This window comes from Rattus norvegicus, chromosome 4 (genome assembly GCF_021556685.1).
Source record: "Rattus norvegicus strain SHRSP/BbbUtx chromosome 4, alternate assembly SHRSP_T2T, whole genome shotgun sequence".
NCBI classification, from domain to species: Eukaryota; Metazoa; Chordata; class Mammalia; order Rodentia; family Muridae; genus Rattus; species Rattus norvegicus.
Window position 1 is genome coordinate 15,440,590 of NC_141537.1, and position 19,822 is coordinate 15,460,411.

General features: G+C 40.5%; 1 protein-coding gene across 15 annotated transcripts in view; it reads right to left on the reverse strand.

Annotated features, from left to right (window-relative positions):
* Positions 1–19,822, reverse strand: part of Magi2 (membrane associated guanylate kinase, WW and PDZ domain containing 2) — a 1,487,762-nt gene that overhangs the window by 210,198 nt on the left and 1,257,742 nt on the right. For all 15 annotated transcript variants that reach the window (NM_053621.2, XM_087655501.1, XM_087655502.1 and 12 more), the window contains 1 exon segment: positions 17,119–17,757. In NM_053621.2, coding sequence (NP_446073.2) covers positions 17,119–17,757 — 639 coding nt within the window.

Consider the following 19,822-nt stretch of genomic DNA (forward strand, 5'->3'; position numbering starts at 1 on the left):
AGTTCTAGGTTTTTAAGATAGACTATAAAAATCCTCTCATGGGGACTGACGTGGGCAGCTTGTGCAATTAATTTGTCTAATTAAAAAAAAAAGCACCAACTGGGAGCACCCTGTTCTCTTCCCCTGGTGACAGCTCAGATTGGGCGTCTTTGGCTGCTGAGCAGACGCGGAGCGTGTGGCTTTCCTTCCATCTCGCCAGCTGTCAGAGAAGTCTCTTGCTTCTGAGCCTTCTCGGCTAGGCAGCTTTTCAGGACACCAACCTCGAAAGGGTCCTCAATAGCTTCTCCTCAGCGTCCGTGCAGTTCAGAGACATTTGTTTTTATAAGGCTTAGGGGAGCTCTCTGTTGCTAGAGATATGCGGAGACCTTCCGTTCTTCGTAAGATTCCATCACTGAGTCAGTCACTGAGTCACTCCACGATAGGAACTGTATGTTGGAATACTCAAGTCTAATTTAAATATGAATCACACAGGAAGAATTTAGAGTCTGGAGATGACTCTGCAGATTGAGGTAGGACGCAAAGTGACTGACTTCCCAGTCAACAGGCACGGTGGATAGACTAGGGCACGGTAGGCTACCGTGAGAGGCTCACTGTTACTGCCGGGTTAACCGGGAAGGCTCAGCCAGCTTTGCCAGCAGCAGAGGAAGAAGGAGGCAACAAGAGCTTCCGGTTGTGGGAAAGATCCAGAACACTCCTTACAGTAGCTGCTACCTCCTAGAATTTTAGACAGGATCCTTTTGGATGTGAACTTGTCTCCTCAAACAGAATATTTTTAGCGTTTCTGGTTCCTGGGTATTCAATGCTGTAAGAATCATGTCATTATGATAACTGATGGAAGAAAAGTGTCTGAATAATAAAAATAAAGAAATTAAGTCCTGCAGTGTTGAACATAAACTATAATGAATAGATTCTTCCTGTTTTGTTTTACTACATAATGCTGTAGGGCATTGGAGAGAGAGTGTGACATTTCCCAATGTATGGGATTGACAGTTGCTCTGCATAACCCCTCAAGTGTGCTAACTTATGGTATACTTCCTCATTCTTTGTTCTGGAAGATTCCATCAGCTCTCTCTTCCCTTTCTGGGCTCCAAGCAATTCTTCAACGTGTCTTTAAGATGAGAAGAGTTAGTAATTAGACTGGATTGACTAACTGGGGTTTAGAAATGACGGAATTGATAGGATTTTTCTTCTTGTTTTCGATACTGAGGACTGGATGTAGGTCCTTCTGCTGCTAGATAAGCGCTTTAACACTGGGTTGTGTTCTCATCCCATAGACTTTGTGTGCGTGAGTTTTATTTTAAAATAGAGTTCTCAAACCCCCCCACCCCCGATTCTAAAGTTACACCTACAGTTACAGTTCATTCCTCGGGGACATTGTTGGAAGGCAGTTCATAAGGAAAAAAAGTCTACGTGGAATGAAGAGATGGGAAAATGATGAAAACTTTAAGGAAGCACAGGGATTTGATAGTCTTTCCCAACCGCAGCAAAATAAGAAGTATTCATGAAATACTAATAGGTACAGTTGTAGATGAAATATAATATTGTCCATAATGTGCTAGGGTGAGGAGTTAGGGGGAAATGTTGAGAGTAAAGAATACGCTAATGGACTTGTATTCGATTTTAGGACAGTATTATAATTAGGCCAACAGCATAGTTATATCACAAAAACGATACTAAACTCATGTTCTATAAGGTAGGTCAGCAAGGCTGTTTGGAGCAATGCATTGTCCTTTCAAGCATACCAGTGACTGGGCAAGCACTTACCCACCAGAGATAGCTCGCCATGTGGTGCGTATGCTTAGGGTCCAATGCCTTTGATGGAAACCAACAAATTCTGAAAGGCGATGATGTCTTTACCAATGATATCACTTAGTAAAGTTTAACGGAAGACTCGTGCAGAGTATTTATAGGGCTCTATGGGAAATGTGTGGGATGCTGGGGGAGCATCTGGGAAGAAATAACAACACCTGACCTAAATTCACAAATGAACATAGGACTTTCCCATAAAACACAGAAGGGGACATGTTTCAAGAAGGAAGAAGCCATCTGCAACGACGCAGAGGTATCAAGCATTATTTCTTTGTGGAGAGGGCTTAAGTTCCACGGAGGTATGGATTTCTAAGCTATTTCGCTCACTCTTGTATGATAGCACTTCAAGGGTTCCTGCAACGTTGTCTAAATGAGTACTGACCATTAACAGAATGCAGAAGGAACAGTGATAAGTATAGGAAAAGAGACAGGTATGGACAAGGCAAAGGCAGATCTGGATGAGAGACAGAGTCTGGTCTTTGTCCTGTAGAGGGTATGGAGGAGCACAGAGGTTTACTGGGAGAGAAAACAAAACCATAGGAATAGATAAGATCTCACCTTGGCCCTAGTCATGGTGGCACAAGAGGAACAAATAATGAAGGCTGTGATTGGTTAGCCTTGAAGAGTTAACAGAGAAAAGGATTCATTGCCTGAGTCTGCAGAGCAGCACAGAACAGTAGGTCTTCTGCACAAACTCAGTGTACAAGAAGTTAAGGGGTGCAATGGAGAAGACATAGGGGTCACTGGTGAGTAGCAAGCCACTGTTGATGTCAGAGGAGAATGCTTCAGCAATGGGATGAGTGCAGAAAGGAAGCAGCAGAAGGTGGGGAGCTGCTAAGACACCACAGATGTTAAGTGAAACCTGTGTCTCCAAGAATAGCTGTCAGGTGGCTCATGGGATAAGGTGGGAGACATAGGCACACACGTGGATCTTTCAGGATCTTTCAGGAACGTTGAGATTGAACAAAAAGAGACATCTATCATTTAGCAGGCAACGCAGAATAGATTCAAGCAACGGTTCTTAGAGAATGGGAGAGATTAGACCAACCTGTAGGCTACAGGCAAGACATCCAAAGTAAAATGGTGTTACTAGTGCTTATAGCAAGCAGGATGCTGATGGATCCTGAGCAGTGGGGGAACTTCTAGGTCAACGTGACATTAGGGCAGAGTAGAAGCAGAGAGGATGGGTCAGTTTCTAAAGTGTAAGGAAGAGAGGGAACAGTCCTCGGGTGGTGACAAACCAGACTACCTTCCTAAATGTTGATCTTCTTCACGTGTACGCCTGGTCAAGCGTATACTCCTTGTATTTAGTTTTCCTTGTGCAGGAGTGTGGGTCTACATGCCGAGCAGCACGCGGGATTTAGTGGGCATTCAAATAACTTTAACTTGTTGGTACATGTATTTTGGATATTTTTCAACATATGAAAAAACTGTATAGCTATCAAAATTTATAACATTTAACTGAAATCAATTCATTTATACTTTTCTCAGTGAGTTTTATTTGAAATTTTAAGTGTAAATGTTACTTCGGAACAACTTTGCTAAGTCTGGCATCAGAAGATACATTAGAAGATACAGTCGTGTAGAACTGTTTTTTTTTTTTTAAACTAAAATGCATTATAACGCTCATTAAAACGCACTTTTCTGGAAATGTAAAACTGATTTGTCTAATGCACTACAAAATTCTCTACAAATGCATCAACATTGTGAAACAATGTTAATAGGAGAAGTGATAAAATATAATATATTTTCTTTAAATCTTAGGGCAATTAGTATAACTTTTGCTAATGTAGTATAATAACTGCAATTATTTTCATCTGCAATTTTTGCTGGGATTTATATTCATTAAAAGTCCATGGTTTCGTATTCTGTAATGTGTAAAATGAACATGACTTAATAGTGTTTTATAGCAAGATAATGCAATAGGTGGGTTCATTTATTTAGTTAACAATCAAGCCTCTTACATGTAAGAACTAGGATTCAAATTATCCATAGCACAATTCTGGAGGATACTATCTGCAACTCCCTTGAGTGTCACTCCAACTGCACACAGTCCACTTACATTTCTACTCAAATAAGCCATGACCATGCACTTCTGGCATGGCCAGTATCATTTCTGAGCTAAAACTTGCCTGGAGAGAAGTATGTAATCTTTGTGATTTAAAAGTCTTAAGACTTACCGAACCAGAAGAATTTCAGACCTACTTGGAAAATGAATTACATATTAGTTATTTTTAGATTTGGCTTTATAGTACTTTTGTAAAGCCTTCATTAAAAGGTACTGCAAATCTTATCTACTCCTAAAAACTACTTACACTGATCCAGCATGTGATATCTACCTTTAATTCCAGCACTCAGGGGGGAGAGGCAGAGGCAGAGGCAGAGGCAGAGGCAGAGGCAGAGGCAGAGGCAGAGAGAGGCAGAGAGGCAGAGAGGCAGAGAGGCAGAGAGGCAGAGAGGCAGAGAGGCAGAGAGGCAGAGAGGCAGAGAGGCAGAGAGGCAGAGGCAGGTGGATCTTGATGAGTTTCAAGCTGTCAGTGCTACATAGTGAGACTGTCTCAAACGTCCCCACTTTACATGAACTGATTAAGCATATTTAATATGAGTGAATTTCTTCATTGATCTGCAGTTTCAGAATTGAGTAAATCTTCATTTGCCTCCTTCTTTTGTTCTCTCCAGCGTTTTCCTTTTAAATTGCCAATTCTGCTACTGCCATCATCAGGTGAGTGATCTGGACTCATAGTCCACAGAAATTAGTTTTGAGGCTGGAAGAGGTTGGGACACAGGCTTATCACTAATACATAGGTGATAAGCTAATTTTTGAAACTTTTTTTTCTCCAGAGACCCACAAGAAATGACTACACAATTAAAACTAAACAAGTTTATAATTCAGATTCATTGGTTCTTTATATTATTTTTTCTATTCTTTTTATTCTATTACATTCTGCTCTTATTTTTATAATTTTTTGATGTTGACTTGGTTTGCATTTGATTTGTTCTTGTTTTTCCAAATTTTGGTGTTGCATCATTAAGCCATTAAGCTATTAGGAACCTCCAGGTTTTAGATGACACGTTGTCTGCCTTCCGTGCTCAGAACATGAGTGACATGCCCCTATTTTCCATGGGAATCAGTAGCAGGGGTTACACTGGAACCTTGGGAATTCTGAGTCCAGTTAACTGACTGCTCATTATCAGACCCAGCAAGCCTGTCTAACTTTCCTGAGGATATCATATGAGAAAGGCTTACAGACACATAAGCGGCATGTCTGGAGTGTTAACGTGCAGGATGTTTATGCTATTAACATTAGAGGTAAACTCCATATAAAGTCTTCACTGTCCTTATCCTTGGAATAAAACCAGGCATATATGTGAAATGAACAAGGAGGAAGAAGAAAGACAAATTAGGCAATGGCATTGTAGATAAACAGGAGCTGAGTTCTGCTAAGGTTGCTATAAACGTCTAGGCAAAAGACAACCAACAAAACAGTGCTGTCCAGTTTTGTGCACTCAGCTGCACTGCTTAACTCATGTGTGCAGTGCATCTTCCTGACTTTGTTTTGTGGTTTTCTCTTCCCAGTGCAATAAGATAATTGTCTAAGTATGCACACGAAGCCCCAAGGGGCACATGGTCAATAAGGTAAATGTGCCACTCTTTAGGGAAATTACCTGTCTCAAATTAGGTCTTCTCAAAAGGCAGTCATTGTGCTTTGGCCTTTCTGTATGGCTCCTCTAGAGCAATCACACTTACCTTGATGAATATAAATCTTCACTTGTAGTTTCTTCATTAAAATGGCCTCGAACTACCCAACGGAGTAAAGTGGTGGAACTAAATTGGTAATTACTGTTATAGGGTATTTTTTTGAATGTTGGAATTGCTGTCTGCAAATACTCCTAATGCCCATTTTCCATAGTTATATAGAGAAATGGCCAAAAATATACTTTTGAATATAAGAATTATTAACTCCACTACTTTAACTCCTAGGAGGAGAGAGTACAGCAGGGCACTTTTGTGATTGAATAAAAATTGCAGATTTTATAGTAATTAAACCTCATGATGAAGGCTTGACTACAAAGTAACTTGTTTCCAAGACTCTCCTGACAGCACTGATTCTATCCCCCAATAGGGCCTGAGGGAAGCAAGGACAGAATCAGAGCGTCTGACCACACAACAGTTTCTTACTTAGACACTAACATAGGGTTGTTCATTTTTTTTAGTGGTAAGAACTTGACTTCACAAAGGCGTAGGGGACAAAAATAAAGGTAGTCCAGGATAACCGCAAGGGGAGAAGTATAATTCCTCCACCCCCATGTGTAGGTAAAATCATAGTATATAAAGACACACGTATTATAGTTTGTTCCAAGAGACCAGAATAGTTCAGCCATGTGAACTGAGCAAATACTGGATTCTCGAACTGTTCCCAGACAGCTTTTGTTACATTAGCTGGACTGCAGGCTATTAGTTATTCTAATATATCCTATTTCTCTACATATAGACATTCATCCTGTAAGTCCTGTTACTCTAGAGAACCCTCACTAATACATGTCTCAATCAGAACACACACACACACACACACACACACACACACACACCCATCTCAGAGTAAATCTAATCAACACAATGAAAGACTGGCACAGTGACGACTTATGACACTAAAGAAAGAAATGGAGGAAGATGCCACAGGATGGAAAGACCTTCTACATTCAAGATTGGCAGAATTAACATGGGGAAATATTAATTTACAGATAAAATGCAGTTCCCATCAAAAGTCCAACACACTTCTGTGTTCTAAAACTTTTATCTTCCGATAACCAACAATTTTACAGAAATTGAAAAAATAATGTTAAAATTCAAATGAAAACCCAAGATAACCCAAGATAACCAAGGATGCTCCTGAAATAAAATAATGTCTAGAAGTATCACCTTCTTGAATTTCAAGTTATACTGCAATTTATAGTAATAAAAACAGTATGGTATTGGCATAAAAATGGACACATTAATCAATGGAATAGAAGTGAGGAGGCACAGATAGGACCAGACTTCTATCTTCTGCCTTCATTTTGACAAAGAGGACAGCAGAAATACAGTGGAGAACATAGCATTTTCAACAAATGTTGCTGGTTGAAGTGGATAGCTTTGTGTAGAAGAATAAAACTAGATCCATATCTTTCACTCTGCACAAAACTCAACTCTAAATAGTTAAGGAATTCGACGTAAGACTCAATATCCTAAATCTGTCATAGGAGTGTGGTGGCTTGAATACGCTTGCCCCAGGGAGTGGCACTATTAGGAGGTGTGGCCTTGCTGGAGGAAGTGTGTCACGGTGGTTGTGGGTTTTGAGGCTCCTCTGCTCAAGCTCCACTCAGTGTGGAAGAGTCTCCTGGCTGCCTTCTGATCAAGATGTAGAATTCTCAGCTCCTTCAAAGCCATATATTTCTGGATGCTGCTATGCTTCCCGCCATGAAGATAATAGACTGAAACTCTGAAACTGTAAGCCAGCCTTGAATAAATGTTTGTCTTTATAAGAGTTGCCTTGGTCGTGGTGTCTCTTCACAGCAAGACAACTCTAAAAGATAGGAAGAGAGTAGGAAGTAGACTTGAACTCATTGGTTCAAGAATGAACTTTCTGGACAGGACCCTGAGCATACAGATCTAAACACCCAAAATTCACAAGTGGGGCCTTAAAAGCTACTGTACAGCAAAGGACACTCATTCAAATGAAGAGGTAGCATATAGAATGGGGAAAGAAAACTTTCCCAGGTATAATCTAAGAGAGGTTAGAGTCTAGATTATGTAAAACTCAAAAGACCTTAAGTATCAAGAAAACAAACAACTCAGAAACTGAGCTACAGAACTCAACAAAGATTTCTCAAAATAAGAAATTCAAATGGCTGAGAAAATACTAAAAACTAAGAGAACAGGTCAATATCCTTAGCCACCAGGGAAATGTTAAGTTAAAAATACTTTGAGATTTCTTATCCCAGGCAGAATTGTTAATTTCAACAAAATAAGTGTAAATGGATGAGGTTACCATGGAATTAATGTACAGAATTCTCAAAAAGTTAAAAATAGAGCTAAGATCTGACCCAAATGTATGACCACCTGGCATTCATGTGTAGCACTCTGTATCCTACTACTGGTTTGCTCACTGTTCATTGTTACTCTGTTCACAACAGTCAGGATAAGGAGATAGCAGAGGTGTCTGCTAACTGGTCAATGGATAATGAAAATGTTGTACATTTGTACAGCGGAATATTATTTAGTTGTTAAGAAAAATTTCAGGTAAAGGGGCGGAACTGGAAGTAATCATTTTGTTTGAGGTAAACCCAAACCCAGAGGGACAAACTTGTATATTTTTTCTTCTCAGAAGTGGTATATGGAGAGATTGGGAATAATGAATCAGAAAGTCTTAAGTGGGGTGGAGGATTAGATGGCAGGGCTGAGAAGGAAGGATGGGGTACGGTAGCTCCCAGGAAAACCTTTGGAAAAGGCATATAGATACCAATATAAATGCCAGTAGCTTATTAACTGTGTATGAGACTCATGGGCCCTGCCCCTTGTTTTAAAATTTAGAAGGAAGAATATTCCACGTACATATAATTCTCTATATGTATGTTTTTATGACTTTTCTTCAGAGCTCTGTTCAGTGTATGATGTCTCTCGAACACTGTGAATTATTTCTGTAGAAGAGAGAAACCATTCTTTACCTTATAACTGTTCATTACTGGACTGCTAGCCTAAACAGGAGAACCCCTGGGGACACTTACTGGGAACAGAAAGAAAACTTTACAAACCTAATTAACTTTATTTTATGAGACATTCACGGATTAAATGGGCTCAGTTGTACGGTGGTGTGTGTAATAGTAAAACGCAGGTAAAGTTTGACTGTAGCAATGACCTTGAGTATGCTTCACTCCAGTCACCAAACACCAGCCAGTGTGGGCAAAGAGTGGAATGAATGATTCTTTGTTTCACAGCAGGTCCCACACCAGAAAATGAATAAGAAATTGGTAAGTCTCTTGAATCGTTGAATTAGAAAAGTAATTAGCAAACCCAATTAAAAATAGTACTGATAAGAGATAAGAATACTAGAAGTACTCAGATAAAGCAGAGATTTGGCAAAAATAGAGAGCCCTTTATCTGATTTCATCAAAGTATACTCGGAAATATGAATAAAATAGGTATTCTTGGTTGTGAGTCTAGCCTTTAACGGCTGAGCCATGTCTCCAGCCCTAAAATAGAAATTCTTATAGGATAACGTATATTTTACAAACAGATCTCAGGAAATACAGAAACTCTAGAAGATTAAATATTGTGGGAGAGAGTGAGGGAGCTGTAAAAGGGGACCACTTCATTCATCAAACAAAACCAAATCAAAGCTAACCGACAAAACAAATCAAAACAAAAAAAAAAACCCCAAAGAACTGGGTAACATTAAAGATGCATCTTCAAAGACATGGTGCCTTTAATGCTTGCTCAAGTGTTTCATAGGAAGGACAAACTAGCACTTTTAGATTTGTCAAGTATGATAATAAAAGCTGATAAAAAGATAATTATCATATGGTAATAGTGACACAAATAGAACTTAGGAGTCTATTATAAGCATACTCTATTTAGACCAAATGTAGTTTTTTTCCAGGTTAAAGAGACAGTTGGGTGCTAGTGACCTCAGGCCTGCTGTGCCAGCCAGCTGGCTCTCAACAATTTCTAAAAAAATGTTTTGTTTATTTTTGTTTTATGGTCATTGGTATTTTACCTGCATGTATGTCTGTGTGAAGGTGTCAGATCTTGGAGTAACAAACAGCTATGAGCGGCCATGTGGTTGTTGGGAATTGAACCTGGGTCCTCTGAAAGAGCAGTCAGTGCTCTTAACCAGTGAGCCATCTCTCCAGCCCCTAGAAAGACTTTTAGTGAAATAGGAATTGAGTACATTTCCTTAAAGTAGTAAAAATACTACTCTGAAAGGAAGAGCTAGTATTTTAATAGTGTAAAATGTGACTTTCCATTAAACTCATGAATAAAACAGTTTTTTCCCATAATTTAAACTGTTAGTGCCTTTAAGGAAGCAATGATCTATTTTACCAACTGTAAAAATAAATCAGAAGCATGTAAGCAGGAAGAGAGAAGTTGTTTAGAATGGTGGCACAGATCTATAATCCTAGCACTTGAGAAGCTAAGAAAGAATAAAGAGCATTTAGGGCCAGCCTTGGCTACAAACACTAACTAAATCCCACATGAGTGCATGAGTGTGTATGTGTGCGTGAGTGGGGTGCTGGGCAAAATAACATCAAAACCGCTCAAACAATGGAAAGTAAGCTATTTGTTACCCATGTGGCTTGAATATATGCTTCCAAAGCCCAGGGAACAGAGTGTAAAAGACAGATGAAACTATATAAAAATTGCATCTCAAAGAAAATCATGAGAAATCAATAATGAAACATTCAGGGATGTTTGGGGAAAAAAAAGAAAGAACAGTTCTAATAAAAACTGTGAGGAAAAAAGAAACTGTCTTGAACAGATTGAAAATGGAAAAGGTGGTATTTCAAAATTTATGGAACTCAGCTAAGAAATGGTCAGAGTAAATTTATAGCTGGAATGCTCTTATTATAAAGAGAAAAATAGATCCCCTGGTCTGAGGACATACCTCACAAAGATATAAGGGGAAAGCAAATCAAACACGAGGTTGGAAAAATGAGATGGCAAGGCCCACAGCAAAAGATACTCAAACAGAAACCCCAGGAAAACAGAATCAATCTACCCAAGCGTGATTCTTAAACATTATTCTGTAACGGTGGTTTCGAAATTTATACTAACAAATTCAAATACTTCCGTGAGTGGTAAAATATGAAAAAGATAGAAAGGTAATCAGAACTAGTTTGTAAAGAAATAGGAAATTTGAACAGACCTAAGCGGGGGTTTGCGGGGGGGGCAGGGGAGTTGTTTTATCAGTGCTTAAGAAAGAAAACACAAACTCTTTTGAATAGAAGAGATTGAGTGGGACATTTTCCAACGTTTTATAAGGCTAACATCAAAGACAAAGGAGATCGCAAGGAAAGGGCAGTGCTCCATCCGTCCCCAACAAACACACAAGCAAGCAACCAGCAGTGTTCAAAGAACAACATACCGCGGTCAAGTGTTGTAGTGGCAGGAATAGACACTTAAGACATATTATACCAACTGACCGTATTCACAGAACAAAGGCCTAGAACTATACAATCGTGTCAGTAGGTACAGAAGGAACACATGAGGATGCTGACATCACATCAAACGTCTCTTAACTTGATAAGGGGCATCTAAAACCCCTCAACTTAATATCATTCTAAACAGTGCAAGATTAATGCTTTCCCCTAAAACCGGTCACAGAAACAAAAAAAGGACAGTGGCCAGTAAGACGTCTGTTTAGCATCACACTTGAACATTTAGCTAGTTAGTTGTGACCGACAACTTGACGTTGTCTGTTGTCTACAGTCATCTGGCAGGAGGGCCTCAGTTGAGGAATTGAGTACATCATGGTGGCCATTTTGCATGACTAGGGTTTTGGGGTTACTTTGTTAATTAACTGATGGGGGAAGGCCCGGCCAGCTGTGGGTAGTATCATCCCCTAGGCAGTGAGTAGAAGCTGGCCTGCCACCCAGCTGGCAAGTGTCATTCCAGAAGGTTTCTCTATAATTCTTTGGCTGTGAAGTTCTTTCCTTGGTTGAGAGTCATGCTGTGTGGGAATGGGAGACCGGCATGCCTTTAAGTTCCTGCCTTGACTTCTCTCAGTGATGGAATGTGAGGTACAACTGTGAGCTCAAACCATTTCCTCCCCTAAGGTGCTGTTGATCAGAGTGTTTTCTCACAGGTAGGGAAATTAAGAGTGTAAATCAAGAAAAAGATAGCAGGGCCATATACATGTGGAAAAAAGGAAAGAAAAACAACTTGCTAGATGATATAATTATATAGAACATATTACAGGATGACTAAGATCAGATGTGCTTACATATATTAGCCATAAATAATTGGAAAATGACATTAAGAAAACGGTCCTTAAGAGCACTGGTTGCTCTTGAAGACCCGAGTTCGATTCCCAGCACCCACTTGGCAGATCACAACTGTCCGTTTCTCTAGTTCTAAGGCATCTGAGGCCCTCTTCTTACTCCCCAGGAATGCACAGGAGGCATACAATTAATCTAAAACAATAAAATACAGTAGGGACCTCAACGAAAGAAGTCCATGGTCTGTACATTGAAGACTCTACCCCTTGCTGAGAGAACCTGGAGATTTGAGCAAGCAAGGAGGTACATCACATTTGGGGTTGAGAAGTTCAGCGGTAAGTTGGAAAGCTGTTCTGTAGTACCCTGATCTCAGCAGGTCTTTTATTGAACAGAATACATACAAAGCCATTGTGTGTGGAGCTGAAGAACCAGCCTGCTTCCATCTTGAAACCTTAACTACAGAAGGTTCTGTATTGCCTGGCAATCAGACTTGGTTTCAGAAGTTGTTTATAACCATCTTGCAACCCCACCTTTGGTTCAGAAGTTATACGACCAAGTATGACTCCCTTGCTATGGCTGCTTGCTGTGTTTATGTTGGTTTTTCTGAGACAGGGTTTTCTCTGCATAGCTTTGGCTGTCCTGGAACTCACTCTGTAAACCCAAGCTGGCATCAAACTGAGAGATTTGCTTGCCTCTGCCTCCCAAGTGCTGGGATTAAAAGCCTGCACTGGGATGGGATTATCTTGTTTTGACCACTTGCTGATGCTTTGCCCCAGGAATCCTGCCTCTTTTCCCCTAGCTGGAAACCCCCAACACCTGAGCTATAAAAGTTTCATCTTCCTCACATCCAATGCTGACTGACCTCCAGAACACTGAAGGTGGCAGTCCACGTGCATGAATAAAAAGGCTCACTTTAATTAAAGGACTAATTAATTTGGATCAGTGGTCTTTCTCTGCCCATCTTTGGGATTAACAGAGCAACACCAGGTCACAAATGGAACATCTGTATCACAATTCCTGAGCCTCAAGGCTCAGGGACCATTTCAAAAGAAGGGATGGAAAGATTTTAAGAACCAGAGGTAGGAGAGGATCTGAGTAAAATGGTGGCTTCTGGATGGGACAATTGCTCTCATGAGGTCAGAACACCTATGTTTGCCTACACATGATCTCCACAAAATCAAGCTCGTCAACATTCTCGGAAGAAAGGGTTAGGGGCTCGTGAGCCTTCATTGCTAACTGAGGAGCTGCTGATGGCCGATGGCTTCTTGAGAGGGAGAGTCGGTTTTAAGGCATCTAAGGTCAATCATGCTTGAGTGGTGGAAATACCCTGGCATGTATGGGTAACGTTAATTTGATATGGAGGGTTATTAAGGAGTGGAGGGGGAATGAAGTTGGGATGAAGAGGGGAGATGGGGTGGGTCTGGGAGAAGTTAGGGAGGAATGAGGGATACACAGGATACAGTGCAGCACATATGAAATCCTAAGCATTTATTAAAACTCTATACTCAAAAGGCCAATTCTATCATCTCTGTTTATATGCAAATGAAAGGAGAAGGAAGAGCCCAAACAATTTTGTAAAAATTTAGAGGACTCACGCTGATTTCAAGATTTAACAGAAAGCTACTGTAGTCTAGAAAGTGTTGTATTAACATAAGAATATGCATGCAGACCAAGGGAGCTGCATAGAGGCTTTGGAAACAGACATCTCTGTGAGGTCATTTTCATCACCAGGGCCAAGTCCAGTCAGTGACAAAGAATGGGTTTTGTGGTTTTCCCAGGAAACAGTGCTAGAACAATTGTCTGTATTTGTGCAAAAGAATAAAATGAATTTAAGTCCATAATACCATATAAGAATTACCTTGAAGTTGGTTTGGAGTTAAATATAGGCACTACGGCTTTAGAATTTATAGAATAAAAACATAGGAAAAAATTTGTGATTTTAGGTTAAGCAAAGATGTGACAGCAAATGACTCAGGTTAAAATGAGCCTGGTTTACTCAACTTCACCCAATCTAAACCTCCCGTGCTTCTGCTCCAAAAGGCACCAAGAAGACATCTTCCGTCCTAAAGAAGCTCGGTACCTACAATGAGCTTTTGTCACTTAGGGTGATGAACAGGGCCGTTTCAGAGATGTGGCAGAGAGTCATGTAGCACGCATCAGGCTCAACTCTCGGTACAAAAAAATAAGGCAGGAAAAGCAATAAATAGTCAATATAGAATTGGGAAAATAAGTTTATGAATGCTGATAAACACGTGAAAACGTGAAAAGATCACAGGAATGTAAACTAACAGCGTGAAAAGGAATCGGTAAGTGTACTTTCAATAAAATGGCTGCACTAAAGATTTATTAAACCACATGTGAGCAGCACTGGGCAGAGACTGGAGCCCTCAGACGTTGCCGAGGGACTGTGAAGGTGAGCCATTTTGGAAGCCTGTTAGACAATTTACCAACAGCTTAAATGTATTTTTAATATAATACAGCAAAACCATTTCTGAGTATCTGCTCCCTGAAATGAGAACATCTGCATAAGCCAACAGTTGAATCCAAAAGTTCATAAATATATTATTCATAAGTTTCCAGAGATGAGAATGACTCAAATAACCACCCCCAGTGAATAGGGTGATAAGAGGTCCACTGAATGCTAAAGGGCAGCAAGAGAAACAAACTTTGTATATATGTGTGTCTGTTAGGCGATTCTCACTAGCATTATGCCAAATAAAACACCACGTCCTGTATGATGTATGTAGTAATACTATATGTTAGTCATAAAAATAGTATTGAAAGGTGAAACTATGTAGAAAAGCAGATTAGCGGTCCTTTGCGGCTGAAGGTAGGAGAGGAGACGGTGACAGAACTGAGGGAGCATGGGGTGATGGATACTCTAAGGGGATGGTGCTCATTATGCAAGTACGCCGCGTTTGAAGAACATGATGAACTATATACCTGCAATTGACTAATGTTATGTAAATAAATTATACCACGTGATTTATGTCTAACCAGTTAAATATAGCCTCCTAACAAAGACATTTAAAAGTAAGGCATACGCAGGCATGATGTCATTCCCTCTGTATTAGAGTATATGTTTTATATACGTGCCAACCAGTCGGCATACTTCCTATACGAGAAAGAGTGGACTTATAGGTAGGGTAGAAATTTCTTTTCCTTGCGTGCTTTCAGAATTGTTACTAGAAAAAAAAAGACAACTACCTCAATCATTGCTTCATAATCAAAGACACAAACAAAGAGGACAGTCAGCCAGGCTCCTGAAATGAGGAGGTGTTTGCCCATCAGAATGAGGCCATATGAGTAGCCAAAAACCAAATAATCCACATGTACGGCACTGCACAAACATGGAGCCAGCTCCTGCTACCTTCAGAGGGGAGTGACCGCTGTAAGAATTTTGGGGACCTCTACATGTTTCTAGCAAGGACTTCCAGATTCCACAGTGCTGCGCTAGGGAGAAAGCAAAGGCTTTATCCACCGCAAACAGAGCAGCAGATAGAAGTCTCATGACTCATCGTCTAAGTGAGTGATCAGAGAGGCTGTGGAAGGGGAGGCGGAAGACCCAGGCGCCTCAGCTGAGCGCATGCGCACACGCAACAGAATGTTTCCAGAAAGGCACACATTACGGTAATAGCTAGGATTTCAAAGCATTTTCCTGATAAGCCACAATTTAAAAGAAGCCATTTTATATACATTAAAAAAATGTGTTTACATTTCTTTCTGTGAGCCAAACAATGGCTACAATACAGTAATTTTCAGCTATACCCCTTAATATTAGAATTATTGTCCAAAATTTCAGTTTTTCAATTGAACATTAGGAATATACATGTTTAAATTAGAAACATTTCTATTAATCTTAAACAAGCAATGCAAGAAGTCAAAATATGCTGTCAACAGTTAATTACCAAACTTCATGTGCTACTTTGTAACAATGCCCCAAGAAGGAGAACTGTGTGATTATTTTGTTATCCTATTAATTTCCCCTCGGTAATGGGAGCTTGCTATAGTGCTGCTCACAAATGCATAGTATTGGGTGAATCAACAATGTAATATTTCCCTGAAGGGAAAAAAGCTCCGGAGAGGGCCACATAAATCATAAATGGTTCTTTCTTTCAGCTCTGACTTCTTTTACTTGCATTTAAAAATAACTGACTTCCCATGCTGTTTTGAGAGCTTTGAATAGGCGATCACATATGTTTAACCACATAGGGTTTTGTGTGTGTGTGTGTGTGTGTGTGTGTGTGTGTGTGTGTGTGTGTGTATGGCTGTCCTCTGCTGAAGCTTCAGGGTCTGTTTAGATTCAGCAGACGAGTACTGAGTGAGCCACTCAAGATAGTACGAATGTTACCATGAGTTTAGATGGCATTGAAACCCTGCTGTGACAATCATACAGCCAAGAATCAAGGACTTCAAGTCCTATGTCCTATTAACAGGTAGGGAGGGAAACTCGGTATCAGTCTGCACTATGTTCTTCTCATCAACAGAGAAGTATGGAAGGGCCCTTAGCTTTGCCCCATTCATTTTTTTACAAAGGCTCCAGAAGAGAGCAGTGAAGACTGGAAGCTTCCAGCACTCTCTTAAATTGTGTCCCCATGTTCTTCATGGAGCTCGCTGCCCAGACCCCTTTCCATGACTTTCCACCTGGCTTATGGCAGACAGAGTTATCCACAGTGGTGGATGCCTGTGTCCCATAGAGTAGAATATTCCTATTCAAACTTATTTATTGGAATCCAGCTCCCAGTGGTTCTTACAAGGATTATCAGAGCACTTGCATTGTAGGAGCTGGCCGGCCTCCCTATTGCTGGCCTGGAAGCCCACATACAATTTGTAGTACTGTTTCCTTTACAAAGCAGGCTTCTCAAATCAACAGGCATGGACTGAGTTCTGCACAACTGACTTTTGTGACAAAACATAACATGGTCATTGCTGGAGCTCATTCTTCTTCTTCTTCTTTTTTTTTTCTTTTTTTCGGAGCTGGGGACCTTCGGAGCTTCGGAACCCAGGGCCTTGCGCTTGCTAGGCAAGCGCTCTACCACCGAGCTAAATCCCCAACCCCCTGGAGCTCATTCTTAACACTACAACTCCATATTGCTGGGGGCAGTAAGACTGAAGGTACCATCGTAGTGTACAATGTAAGTAGGGTCAAGGGAACACCGCGAATATTCAGCGATCTGGATCCTAAACTCACATTTGTCTCTCTGCCTCTTTTACCTTTTTTTTTTAAGGCATGATTTTATGCCAGCCTATAGAAAACTTCACTCGAACAATATTATTATAAAGGATTCTTCCCATCTACCCACACGTGGTACTTCACATCTGTGTTCGTCTTACCTCCTCGATGGATGATTAGAGAAGTCTCGCTTCCGACGGGGCAGTCCTTAAGTATATCCACCACTTCTGTATGGCTCAGGTTCTGTACATTCTGTTGATTGATCTCAACAATGAGGTCTCCTTCACACAGCCCGGGGCATCCCTGAATGTCAAGTATTTGTTTCACCCGCTGTCCCGTGGGACTGTCGGCAATAGTAAAGCCAAATCCCTGGGCACCTTTCACAATGGTTAAGGTCATAAGTTCAGCTTGAGTGGCTCCAGATGAAGCCACAGACACATTGTCATCGTGGACGGGTGGTGGATATGTGCCATCTAGTTGGCCATCAGCTGGCATGGAGTGCAAAGAATGAGGTGGCCGGTCTGTAATATCTGGGACCGACTGTGAGGTCCGAGAAATGTATTCCAAATATGTTTCATAGTTATGTCTTCCATTGACCATCACCGGAGGTGGCCTCTCCATTATTGCAAGGGGTGGCACCATGCTGTTGGCAGGGTCTTCAGGATCAAAGGGCAAAGGGTAGCCACGACACAACACCAGGTTGACGCTCTGACCAATAGGAACAGACTGGAAAAGTTTGACAACATCTGCATGAGTGTGTCCAAGGACACAAACTTCATTAATATAGACAATGACATCACCTGCAAAGAAAAAAGGAGAGATTGACAACATGAGGTAAGTTCAATTAACATTGACATAGAGAAATGGAATTATTTATGAGAACACCAAAAGAGTTCTCTGCTTCTCAGCAAACAGTAAGAAATCAGTTACAGTAATACTTCAGTTCTCCGTAGGTGACTCAAGGACACAAAGGTCTGCCAACAGGAGAATGGGCAACCATATTCAGGCTCAGGAAGAACAAAAGCTAAAGGAATTTGTACTTTGAAGAAACATACGTTTCGTTTTTCTTTTCTTTTCCATTTCCATTTTAGTGTAACCAAGATCAAAGAAATTTCAAACTGTTGAGAAGTGATAGCCATAAATTTTGGATGAAAAAGAAAACTCTGGTATTTGAAGAATTGTGAAGGTGCTGTGAGAACGAAATGAGAAGGCAAAGCGACAGGGCTTGGTGGCCTCTGAGCATTGTAAGAATGTAGTCACCATGGATAACGGGGACTCGGGACCCTGTCAGTCAAACAGGGAGCTTCTGTGGACACAGTCTCTTATCTTGGAAAAATTATTTCAGCAACAACATTTGTTCTTTTTCCCAAGGGAGAATTAGCATAGGCTTGTAGGAGTCTACCGGTTAGGAGTAAACTTTATGAACTTAGAAATGCTGTGAATACAAATTATTCATTATGAAATATAATCATTAAAAAGATTTCTCCCTTTAAATGTAAAAGGCACAGTTGTTTGAGATAATTGTTTTAAAATTTCTTAAATTATGGGTGAATAACAACTTTATTTTTGGAGACTAGTTCTATTATGGGTGGGTATTTTTATCCTGATGAGCCATAATACTTGAAGCTTTGAACTTGAAAATTAAAATAGTGGCTGCTGTCGCCGAGGAGTATATGAGGAAGGAAAGCTCCTACAGATCGTCAGAGGCCAACTCAATAGATAGCTGTTTATTTATGGTTGAGTTTTGAACTGCATAGTACAAGTGGCCAGGCATTTTTCTCTGATATCCTCATCTATCAAGATAGCAAACACCAAAATAATTAACAGACTAAATACATTTTCAGGTACATATATATATGTATATATATATGTATATATATGTGTGTGTGTGTGTGTGTGTGTGTTTGTATTTGTATGTGTAGATTGTCTCTCCAATGTACTTATAAATGAATAGTTCTAGGAGTAAAAATTCCTAAGAAAAATGCCTTCAACATTGTTGGTTTGATTAACAAGCCATTTTTCCTAAATGTGAGGGAACAGGAAGTTCTACAGAAATAGATAGAAAGGCTCAACAGACATTGGCAAAGGACCCAGGGTAGACTTGCTTCTAGAAAGTTCTGTAGCCTATGTGAGTCCGTGTTTGACCACACATTTCCACAGAAAGGGTGCTGAAGCACTGAACCCACACTCACAGAGCTGGAGTGGCTCTTCCTTCTCGGCTATTAGGCTTCCTTGCTTGAGGGGAGCCGGTGGGAATGACTCTACATCATCTTAAACTAACTCTATTACTCATTTCAGAGTCCTAGAAAAATGCCAGAGCCAGACAGGCTATAGGGTATTTTCTCTCCTCCTCTCCCACCTCCATCCCACCCTCTGGTACTGTTTGTGCTGAGGATTAAGGCCAGGGGCACTCACATGCCAGGTAACTGTTCTACTACTGTGTTGTATCATGTCTTTAACTAGAATTCCCCAGATTGCGAGGGAGGACAAACATGTAGGTTTGCTCTTGGGCACATCTGATATTCCCTTTCATCCATCCATCCATCCATCCATCCATCCATCCATCCATCCATCCACCCACCTATCCATCCATCTATCCATCTATCCATCCATTCCTCCATCATTCATCTATCCACCCATCATCCACCTATTATCATCCTTCATCCACCCATCATTCATCTATCCACCTATCCATTATCTAATCTATCTATCTATCTATCTATCTATCTATCTATCTATCTATCTATCTACCTTTATTCTCAACCCAGCGTTTTCTGTGTGTTTAGAAGTCTGCCTGGGATAGGGAGATGACTTGGGATAGTGAGGCAAAAGACTGAGTTCCAAGCCTATCATTTATTAGGAATT